This window comes from Bombus affinis, chromosome 9 (genome assembly GCF_024516045.1).
Source record: "Bombus affinis isolate iyBomAffi1 chromosome 9, iyBomAffi1.2, whole genome shotgun sequence".
Lineage (NCBI taxonomy): Eukaryota > Metazoa > Arthropoda > Insecta > Hymenoptera > Apidae > Bombus > Bombus affinis.
Genome location: NC_066352.1, coordinates 845,027 through 856,713, shown reverse-complemented (window position 1 = coordinate 856,713; position 11,687 = coordinate 845,027). Strand labels below are relative to the sequence as shown.

At 33.9% G+C, this 11,687-nt stretch overlaps 2 protein-coding genes across 2 annotated transcripts; one reads left to right on the top strand and one right to left on the bottom strand.

Moving 5' to 3' along the window:
* Positions 1-121: 121 nt before the first annotated feature.
* Positions 122-9,602, top strand: LOC126919952 (mitochondrial folate transporter/carrier). Its single transcript, XM_050729731.1, has 6 exons — positions 122-535; positions 4,925-5,078; positions 5,168-5,420; positions 5,543-5,656; positions 5,752-5,897; positions 8,635-9,602. The coding sequence occupies exons 1-6, from the start codon at positions 376-378 to the stop codon at positions 8,813-8,815; spliced, it is 1,008 nt and encodes a 335-aa protein (XP_050585688.1). The 5' UTR covers positions 122-375; the 3' UTR covers positions 8,816-9,602.
* A 52-nt stretch (positions 9,603-9,654) lies between these two features.
* Positions 9,655-10,893, bottom strand: LOC126919960 (uncharacterized). The gene is made up of 4 exons (XM_050729749.1): positions 10,582-10,893; positions 10,206-10,393; positions 10,013-10,120; positions 9,655-9,887 (listed from the first exon to the last, which is right to left on the bottom strand). Exons 1-4 carry the CDS (start codon positions 10,801-10,803, stop codon positions 9,746-9,748), a joined length of 660 nt encoding a protein of 219 aa, XP_050585706.1. The 5' UTR covers positions 10,804-10,893; the 3' UTR covers positions 9,655-9,745.
* Positions 10,894-11,687: the final 794 nt, after the last annotated feature.

Sequence of the window (11,687 nt, the reverse complement as noted above, 5' to 3'; positions counted from 1 at the left end):
GTTTCTGTTCCCTCTTAGTCAGAAAGATGGCACATGCTGGGGAGAGGGAGTTGAGGGTAGAGGGAGGTGGTGCGCAGAGCATTCAACGCGAGTAGTCGCTGAGTCAGGCATCAGTCTGCGTTTGGTGCGTGTCGACTCGTGTTCTTTTGTGTTACGTGATCAGTTAAAAGGAGAAAGCGAGACGGAAGAACGTATCAAACCGAAGAAGTGATTTCGGCTGTGTCTCACGTTACCGCAAACGCAACGGCACTGCCTGCCGCGGATCAAGAGATATGCTGCAGAGTGGAGACGAATATTGCTAGCGTTGTAAAGGATGCAACTGGATTTTCCACTGACGGATCGATAACGAACGACGAGCAGTTTGACACGGGTAAAATGTCGACAATAAAGTCGAGTAGTGGTACACCGGGGACAGCTCGTGTTTTGCCCGTGTTGAGCCACTTTAAGTACGAACATCTCGTTGCTGGTGTATCCGGTGGTGTGGTTTCCACGCTGATGTTGCATCCTTTAGACTTGATCAAGACCAGATTTGCAGGTAAGTGAATTCGAGTGTGTCTTTGCTGACGACATAACGGCTGTGCATGCAAATGGCGGGTACGAATTCAATCTATTCGATATATACACGTGGTAAACGTGCTATATTGTATATTTATACGTGCTAGAGACAGAAAATTTTCCCCTATGTTCTGCTTTTATTCTGTGACTCACAGTCTGACATTATGCAGTTTATGTTATAATCGTTGCATAAAATGAATATCTCGATAGTTGAATTGTTTAATTACAGAGAATCGAAGAGAATAATGTAATAATTATATTCGTAAGTGAAATCATTTTCGAAACAAATGATGCTATTTGCCGTGACAATTTTATATTATTTTAATTTTCGAACGTTTCTTCACGAAATACCTATGTTTCTATTTTTATGTCTTGTAAAATACCGAATACTCCATGTAACATGAACTTTATTATGGATTCATTGATGATACATTGTTAATCTAAAATAGTATTGTCGCATAAGTAATTTCTACAATAAATGTTCTGATAAAAATTTCTTGAATAATTTTTCTAATATTAATTTTTGCAAAGTTGGTGTAAATACATTCTATATTTAAACTTGTCATGAGGAAAACCAGGAAGCAAGGTACTAAGACTAATATTAGTCATTCTTTGTTGGTAGATAGTCGGTCTAATCTTATATACATACATAGAAGTAGTTCGAAATAACGTGCAGGTTCGTTAACACATTGAGTAGTGATAATTATATACAAAAAAATATACTAAAAAAGTGTGACGTCTACGGTCGACGCTCCTATCAGTTTGGCCGACAAGGTCGAACAAGAAAAGCACGTGGCGTTATTGAAATGAATAGAAAGTATTTTTGACCGGCTAAAGACAAAGACAAACGATGTCATTAACTTTGCATTATAAATACTGAATGTTCCACGTGACGTGGTGTGAATCTTCATGATACATTTATGGTAAAAATTAGCTAATGATTGATATCACATATACGTACACATGGTTATTTACTTTACTCAGAATCCGCGCTCGCGAGAACATATAACAATGGCAACAGTGTAACATGTACGCTTACTACTGCAATAAAATGTCGATCGTCATTTACGAGCTGTTACTAGAAGTATAATTAGAAATTAGAAGTTTGATTGCCGTCGAAGGACTTTAAATTTGATGTCACTATAAGGAGAGGACTATCATTGAGAAAACTAGCTTCGCGTTTTTGCTCGACGATTTCATGTCCCTGCATGCTCCTGAAGTTTCGAAGCAAGTAAGTGCAGCCGGTTCTGATATCTTGGATTATGGTACTAACGAACTACAATTAAATTTTCACATTCTTATAAACATGGAGAGTCCTTTTATATCTCGTTTGGTGATTTTCATTTTTAACATATTTAATATTTTCTACGTCATATTTTAAAATTTATTAACAATCATTCTCCACAAATTGGCCGTTTTACCTGATTTTAGATCGTTCTGCTGTAATTGAATTCGCTGCTCCGATGTAAGAATAGGAAAACAATTGAGATATAATAAAATACTTCATAGAATTCATATTTAGACAAATCAGTTTAAAAAAATAGACTTCCGTAGTTTGCCGACTAGTTCGAACGGACCCAGGTACTGCAGTACGAGGGTTAAATTTATTTGTATTCTTCTGAAATAATCTGTCTAAATATGAATTTTGTGAAATATCTTATTATATCTCAATCGCTTTCCTTGTTCCTTGTTCCTAGGTAATAGCGATCATAAATTTTGAAGTACAACGTAGAAGAAAATTACCAAACGAGATATAAAAAGGGTCTCCATATTTATAAGAAAGTGAACAATTTCATTATAATTCGTTAATAATGATAATTTCATTATGATTTGATCGTTCAAACAGTTGAATACAATTTTAGATAAAAAAAATTAAATTGTAATTACATTTCAGGTAAACATAATTTAAGATATCAAAAACAGGTGCGTTTGCTTGCTTCGAAGTTTCAAGCATGCAAGGACATGAAATCATCGAGCAAAAATACGAAGCTAACTTTCTCAGTGATCATCTTCTCCTTATAGTGACATCAAATTTAAGTCCTTCGACGTCAACCAACAAACTGCTTTGTGTCCTCGCCTAATTATATTTCTAGTAACAGCTCATAGATGGCGAGCGATATTTGATTGTAGTAGTAAGCGTACATGTTACACTGTTGCCATTCTTATATGTCTCGTGAGCGCGGGTTTCGAGTTAGGTGGATAACCTGTATAGCCTAATTGCCATGCGAATAATATAACAAAATTTGCAAGAGTAGTACATAAAATTTAGATTATATAATAATCTCAATACTCGAATGAAGTACCTCAAAATGAAATGGAAAGTTATGGTTAACTTTTAACCACATTTAGGAATGGAAAGTGGACATTCCTGTAGTTAAATTGACTTAAAGAATATCTTTGTTTCACGTTGCTGCGAATCTTACTGTTAGTACCTTCTTAACATTTCTATTCGGTCATTACGATTATACTGCTTCTTAAATGTAAGAATTTCCAGGAGAAGTCGAATTTTCCGAAAATTTTTTTTGTTATCTTGTATTGACATTTATCGTTAACATTATACTGTTATGTTCATATTATTTAAAGAATACATACTCGGAATCGACCAGTTTACCGCTAATGGTATTCAATAACAATACAGGGAGCAACGGTTAGTTTCGTATTGCTACTTTTCCACGTATTTAACTTCAGTATGATGAACTCAAAGTAATTCAAATATTTATTGCATTATGCATATTAAGAAATATATTTCGATTTACTAATGTAATTTCTGTTAGTTCATCGGTTTTGTTTACATCGAGATACGTTTGAATCAGAATCAAAGATCTTTTTTAGGAATAGTTGAAACGTTTTTATATGGAGTATTAAGATATGATGTGAACTTAAAGAAAGAGTTTATTTCAACGTAGCTACGTAATCTCTGTTAATTAACGTTATAAAACGAATTTCAAAAGATTTCGTAGCATATTTGATTTGAAAGTAGCAACTTATTTAAGCATAATCGAAACTTTCGCGTACAATGAAACGTTAAGATGATGGAAGTTTAAGCACAAGCTTATTTTATCGTAATTTTTTATCTCAATATCATCGAAAGACCGATGATGTCCTCATGGGGCTCGTTCTCTGTCGTATTTTCGTCGTAAAATCCGTTGGCTACACACCAAATCGCAAGAAATTCCGCAGATTGCGTCAGATGCACGTGAGCCCCAACAATTACATTTTAATGTTTTTTTTCATGATTAAAGTTTCGTCTCGTGTGGCGAAATGAAGTAGATAATTTAATCGTTTGGTTCACATTAACTACATTAAAAAACGTGAAATTTATTAAAAATAATTAGGTGATTATTTCGTTTGTGAGAGATTAATTTTAATTCTGTCTGTTTCCTGATATCGTGTAAAGTAACGTTACTATTTCATCGTCCTATAAATAATTATCTTTTTTTGAAAATTGAACGATGAATTTCGTCAGACCAGAAACTTCATAAAGTAGAATAGAAAGTTTATCTGAAAGATGGTAATTGAAATTAGAAAAAATTAAGTTCATAATAAGTAGTACACATACCGCAAAAATGCATTATTCTATTGTTAATTATACATATTAATAATGTAATCGAAACATTATTAATTTTAACTATTAACCTAATATTATTATGGAAATTCACGTCGAGACGCAAATAGAGAATGAATGTCATCTTCTTAGTGATTCCGAATAAGTTTCATTTCTCTTCATACATATGTGTATGAAATAAAATTAGCGTAGTACATACAAGTGTAGGATTTTTGCAGAAACTGTTGACAATTTAATTCCCATGAAAAAGTACAATGGTAAATGTTGTTGAAAGGCTTGTTAATTATTCTGTTTGAAAGTATTTTGCAATGTTACAATGGTGGCTGTGTAATGCGTTTACAAATATGTGCACACATCGATAATTTACCGCAACAAACATCTTCCTGAACACAAAGAATAATGAAGAATCGTCTTTTTGTGCCTGTGGCGAGTGAATTAAACTCAACACGATATACATTATTGTTTGTTGGAAAGGAATTCGTCGAAATATCTGGTGCAATGCAATTAAGAGTAAAATACGATTTCTATTGTATGTCAAAATGTCACGAGATTGAAGTTGCAATACGCTCATTAGATAAATTATGACACGTGATGCGAGAAAAAATAATTAGATTTTGCTTATCATTTGTCTGCTCTTTACGTTATCGTCACGAGTTTAACGAGAAGAAATAGCGAACGTTATCTGGACAATGGTATCATTTAAAAGAATTTTACGTATTAGCAGTTCGCCATGCTCTATCTAGTTGCACCTTCCTCCTAGAATCCTGGAAACAAGATGTACTCATCACTCTATTCTTTTTGCAGTTAGCGATGGTCACTCACGTGTGGGCCCACAATACAAAAGCCTTAAAAGCGCAGTGATGCAAATTGTTAAGACTGAGGGAGTGAAAGGTCTTTACAGAGGGGTAACGCCAAATGTTCTAGGATCTGGCGGTGCATGGGGTTGTTACTTCTTTTTGTAAGAATTTTAAATTATTTAAATACTTTTATAAGAAAAGATTTTAATGTAATCCTTCTCAATAATACATGAAACTTGCTTTTCTTTAGCTATAATACCATTAAAACATGGATCCAAGGTGGAAATAGTAGGAAACCGTTAGGACCATCATTGCACATGTTCGCTGCAGCAGACGCTGGAATTCTTACTTTAGTTATGACAAATCCATTGTGGGTAGTAAAAACACGTTTGTGTTTACAGTACATGGACGATAAACATCTTCCAGAAACACTTAGATACAATGGAATGATAGATGCAATTAAGAAAATATATAGAACTGAAGGATTCAGAGGCTTGTATCGGGTAAATGAATTTCCTTTTAGTGAAGAGGGAACATTAGATTTTAATTTGATTTTCCTTTTTAAATGTATTTATTAAACTATAGTAAAATATAATATAAAACTTTATAAAACGTATGTTTACAGGGGTTTGTACCTGGAATGTTTGGTGTCTCACACGGTGCTATCCAATTTATGGTGTATGAAGAGCTGAAAAATTGGTACAATAATTACTTGAATGTACCGATTGACAGCAAACTGGTAAGTCTAGTGTGCAATTATACATATATGTTGAATTGATTTGACATTTAAAAGACAATCCTGAGAAAATATGATCTTCATTTTTATATTTACAGAGCACATGGGAATATATCAACTTCGCGGCGGTTTCGAAATTAATTGCCGCCGCCTCGACTTATCCTTATCAAGTTGTTAGAGCACGACTTCAAGATCATCACCACAACTATAATGGCAGCATTCATTGCATTCAATCGATATGGAGGTCAGAAGGAATAAAGGGTTTTTATAAAGGCTTAAGTCCCTACCTTTTACACGTTACACCAAATATATGTTTAATTATAGTAATTTATGAAACATTTTCTAATGTGCCTACAAACTCTCGTTGATTCCTTAGATTACACTAATCTAAAATTATTAGAGGTAGAAGAAAATAAGAACATATTAATCTCATTTAAATATTTTATAATTTTCCAAAGTATGCTTTGATATTGGATTTTCCCAGCCCTAAGTATGATTTGTAAATCAACAGAGGTAATCTGGAGGTAATTATTATTTAAGATGGTCATATGTTGGTTGTATTTTAAAACTTTTACCTTTTTTTTTCATTAGAGGTACATTTGGAACAGTATTATTAGAAAAAAGATTCTTTTCCCGTATACATTTTTATACAAATGGCAAAGCAGTACATTAGTTTTATTCTGGAAGTGCCAACTTCTTCCAAACTGTTTAATGATCTTAATTGGCATCAGTGAATTAAAGAAAGTGTTGTTCATTAACGTTTAATATTTTGTTTAATAAGACATATATTTCAGTAGTGTAACTCAAAAAGGTAGTTCTATAGTATATGTAACAAATGTAACTTCGAATTATTTAGACGATATTTTTGGAAATTCCTTTTTGAAAAGAAACTAGTGTAGCAAACAATATTATTGGGAATAGTTTTATTGTTCTTAATAATAGCATTTTATTGGAGTCTTTGAATGCTAAATACCTTCATATTATAGGGATAGACATTGAATTTATTTAAACTTATTTTTAAGAATAGCAGTCCACTAGTTTTTTAATTACTAGAGCAATTAAAAACAGTCTCTAACGTTATCTTATGATCATGTTATATACTAGGTGACTGTTTCATATAATAACGGAATACTTGAAGAATATAGCGAACAAATGATATTTTTTGACATCAAAAACAGTTCTTAATTTTATTTTCTGAACATACAGTAATTTATACAGATCAAATATATATTTTATTTATTCAATATTTCGCGCATATAGAACAATTTTATTTGCTTTTATAACGCGCGAGAAAGGAGCGAAATTTATAAATCCTATGGAATATTAAATTATTTTTCTTATTAGAAATTTTTCTTTGGGCTGGCACTCAAGTTCATAATATCTATCATGTATATCAATATCTTCTTTTTAAGATGAAATTACATTTTAATAGTTTTATTGCCATAAATTAATATTGTTTGTAAGTGCATTAAGATTTACTCAAAGAAAAAATTTGTACCTTCTCGTTTTATTGTAAAAATGTAACTGGCGTAAGGTACAGCATGTAACAAAGGATAGAAAATATCAAAAGACGCATGATTGTATAAATAACAAATCATGCGTACACTTGAAACTACAGTAAACAATTTTTTAGTGCGAATATGTTAAAATAAATAGATCAATTAAAAATCCTCGCGTCATAATGCAAGTCATAATGTTGATAGCAAATTTCGATTAAAAGCAAATGAAATGAAAACATACGTAGGAATGTAATAATTATCTACAGTTTAATTATTATTTATGTTATATTTCTGTATGGAATGAATATGTACCTCTTTTCGAAAAATCAATAGACGAATGTTGCAAAGTTTATAGAGTCTGGTACTCAGTGCAACTGATGATATGGCAATAAAATTCAATGTCCTTGTAATTTTCAAAATAATAGACAATTCATTTATATGTATTTCTAATTGTGATTGGGATTCATTATTTAAAAACTATGAATGACCTAATAAACATTGGCGCAACATTTAATTGTTTCTCATTATAAACTAGCTGTTGAATCATTTAGATACTATTTCTTTTCAAAATAGCAAGCGCAAAGCTTTTAATGGTTATACATGATTTTTGTAGAGCTTAATGGAGAAAAAAGATATTTGTCGAACGATTGGGAATCTGGAGAATGTATCCCGGCTTTCTATCGGCTGTTCAGATATTTTCCTTCGAATTAGATGATTGTGGCGATCATCTTATTTTTTTTCCTCCTTGACTACATTTCCTAATGAATTAATTGCTGTGGCAGGACCACAGTTAACGCGCGAACAATATGTAAGAGAGCAATGTGTTTACGTGTATGTTTAGGTGAGTGTTGTGTGTACGTGAGACATGGGATGTAATTACAATTAGACGGATCATTTGTTAAACCATCAGCGGTACGATTTTTGGACGTTTGTGTATGATTTATGAAATTGTATGTGTCTCTAAACTTATCAAAGTGAAACCATCTGAATGAGAAATAAACTACGTAGAATTGGAATTGTCTAGATTTTGAGCAACTCCTTCATCCACTTTTTTCATTTTACACATACAATTGTATACAATGAAAGAATACAATTCTTTATCAAACTAAGTTACAAAAGTGTCGAAAAGTAATTCTGATGATCGATGAACGAATAAGAACATTAATTGAAGTATACAATGGAGTTATATAATGCTGTCATCTTTGACGTTGAACAATAAAAGTACGTGCAACGTTTACGATAATCGTTGTCAATGCATGATTATCGCTTATAATTCTCGTAATGTACGGTTATCTCCTTTTAGATAAAGAAAAAGAGTGGGATAGAGAGGTGCTTTGATTAATGAATCACGACAAGAATCGTACACCGGTCTGTAATGCGAATGAAAACGTACATTGTAGCCTATTGAGAAAGTTCTATGCAATAAATGATGAAAACAGAAGAAGCAAATAACGAAAGAGTATTGCTGGTGGTTAATTGCAGGTATGAGGGGTGGCGAGGCTTTTACAAGGGTCTAAGCGCGAACCTGACCAGGGTGACTCCAGCGACTGTGATTACATTCTTGGTATACGAAAATGTGTCTCACTATCTGCAACATAGAAAAACGATGGATCAAGACCGAACTTTGCCAATTTTGATCAAGAATATAGAAGAGAGTAACTAATTTAAGAATTACATTGTAAAAAGATCCACTGTTATTTTAAGAAGTCGACTCGAAGGTTTTATTTGATCAAACCAGCTAATGCAATTGCGTTTACGATCTATCGGTGAACATTTTTAGGTAAATTATTATAGCATAGAATAGAATGCATTTAATCAATATGCAAGCAAAAATGCATTTGTTTCGAAATTTATTCTGAAACCGACGACTAGATTTCCTTTTTCCAGTGCATTATTCTATGTTTATGAATCTGTGATGTTGATCATCATTATCCATACATCGTTACTGTGAAAAACAGTTATGAATACAGCGACAAGATTTCTCGTTATTAATTAAGACTTTTGTTAATTTTAAGAAACTTTGTACGTCGCCATAATGAAATTACTTTAAACAAATTGCGAACGCACATGACCTGTACATACATGATCTTAACGATACTTTCCCGACTCGAAGTTCGAGATTTATTCGAAATGTGTATAATATCCATTTTTGACAATTCGGAATGAACTAGTTCCCATGATATTTTTCTCCCCATAGTTTCTAAGTAGCCTTATTTCATTTTCTTGTTGTTGATATTTGATGTCAATTTAGGCAAATCGCTTTATGTGCATATACTATTCTCGGAGCGACAGTAGCATGCTATGCGAAACTTACGATTTAAAGCTCCTAATTTATAAAAAAAAACTTGGAAATATTCTTCGAAGCGAAAATAAATCATGCGAATGTGGAGTACGAGAAGGAACATATGTATTTTCGATTCAATAAATATTGCAATAATATTACACAAAAAGATGTGCTTATCGCTCGACAACGATAAATGTTATTTATGGAGGTATAAAAATCTTTATGTGTTTTTTAGAAACTCCATTATCGGACGGCAGTCCGTGAACTATACCGTGTACTATGAAGATTGCGTTTAATATCGTGGCTTCTCTAACTATTATCGTCGAGATCATGGCGCCTTATCAAAGCTAATGGACTTTGAGGGCATTTTTTATAGCGGTAATTGCAATCTTTCGCGTGCTCGGCCTCGGTGATCTCGCTCGGGAGATTTTCATTTTGCGAAGAGGATGGCCTGTGACAAAAATTGGATCACGTTATTGATTTTTCAGAAACGTGTTCTAAAACTTTTAATTCGTTTAATTTATTGGAAAGTTATCGTCGAAACTGTATTTACATTAAAGTACGTTTAGCACTCACGTAAATAAAATTTGCAGCACTTCGCCAAGCACCCCATTACTAGTTAAAGGATAATTAGTAACTTCACAGATCATTTTTAATAGACAATTTTTACCAGAATAACCAAAGCTATAAAAATAAAGATATTATAACTTTTAATTTAATCTATCCAGGACTCATTTTTCTACATTTCATTTTTAATCAGTTTCTTTACCTTTCCAGTTTGTTCATAAGAATTTCGTACGTCAATCGTCTATCCAGACTTCGCTTCTTAAGATATGGCTCGTCCGAGTAGTAAGTGGAGTTCCATTCCCCTGGCAGAGCATAATTCGCTTCGAAGTATAGAGAAAATAGCACCGATTTGTCGGGAATATCAATGGGTACTCCAAGGGCGAAGAATATCTGCACGCGTAAGAGTTTTTTTTTATATGATAACCATATATTTTTATATAGGCCAGATCGAAACGATCTCTACACGATATGCCATTTTTTCCGCGGCGACAGATCAAATTACAACGTTAATATCGCATTAACGGGTAGATGGTAGTATTAGTTGATGAAGTATGAATGACTTTTATTCTGTACTTTACCCCCATGCCGCTGCCTTCCGGAAACCCAATAGATCTAAGGTGTCTTGTTACTCCGTGTGTGATATTTTTCACCCCTGAAGCTTGTGATACCCACGCGAGGTAGCACACGACGAGGATGTACATTGTGACTAACCGTCTGGAAGGAATACGAATATGATCCGTCACGTTCGAAATCTCATGGAAGAACAAATTATCGTTTATCCAATTCGAGCTATGTTTCATGAGACGAGGATAGAAGAGATTCTCGAAAGTCAGATTTTACCAAGCGCGCAGCATCGCGTTAATCAAGCAAAGTTTGTCCGAATCGTTTGCTTCATTTTTTAAACGAAAGGCTACATCGTAAGTCGAGTTAACGACTTGTAAGCTGCACATTGCCAACGCCCGTTAAACGAGGGATACCGTGGAAGTTTACAGCGGGCTAATAATTGTATACTGCTAACGAGCCGTAACTAGATTTTTTCGCGTGTATATGCAAACGCGTAAACTATCGATCCCGCTAGATTTTTGTGCGGAAGAGCCACGAGTCACCCCGCAGGCAAACATAAAAGACTGAATCTAAACAGAGGATTAAATCATCCAATCTTAACGTTATATCTTCATGGAAGTTAAATTTCAATCTCTATCTTGCCAAGTTATCCGAGCAGCCACATTGTGCCAGTCCGCCCAGAATCTCCGGTCCATTTCCGTAAATTTGCAAAATCTCCTCGGGTCAGGCAGCAACACGTAGTGGGAATTGTACGAGTGTTTATCATCGACGGAGCGTTTATCGTTTAAAACATTCCAAATACACGACACGGACCAGATCAGTCCGATATTAAATAAATCATCAAATCGTAATGCGACTGTGTTGCTGCGGTGTTTAGCGCATTCCAGATTCAACGTAGGACTTGTATTAATAATTATTCTGTGCGATTTTGGAGGCGTCAGTCTGCCAACACCTGCAGCCGAATAACGCGCTAAAACCTGCTCTCTATGCCGCGGGCCTTTGGATATCTGGGACGAAGTTAATCGTTAGAAACGCGCACATACGCGGTCGAAGATGCATCATTGATTAGAGGCCGCGCAAATTCACCGCTGGCGAATTTCGTCGCTGTACACACCACGTG

Excerpts from the sequence above, each read along its gene's own strand:
- LOC126919952 (XM_050729731.1), top strand. The coding sequence starts at position 376 with ATGTCGACAATAAAGTCGAGTAGTGGTACACCGGGGACAGCTCGTGTT. Across the intron at positions 5,079-5,167 it reads TGGGGTTGTTACTTCTTTTT|CTATAATACCATTAAAACAT; the intron begins GTAAGAATTTTA and ends GCTTTTCTTTAG. Across the intron at positions 5,657-5,751 it reads TACCGATTGACAGCAAACTG|AGCACATGGGAATATATCAA; the intron begins GTAAGTCTAGTG and ends TTATATTTACAG.
- LOC126919960 (XM_050729749.1), bottom strand. The coding sequence starts at position 10,803 with ATGAAACATAGCTCGAATTGGATAAACGATAATTTGTTCTTCCATGAG. Across the intron at positions 10,394-10,581 it reads CGGAAGGCAGCGGCATGGGG|ATATTCTTCGCCCTTGGAGT; the intron begins GTAAAGTACAGA and ends TTACGCGTGCAG. Across the intron at positions 10,121-10,205 it reads CTTATGAACAAACTGGAAAG|CTTTGGTTATTCTGGTAAAA; the intron begins GTAAAGAAACTG and ends TTATTTTTATAG.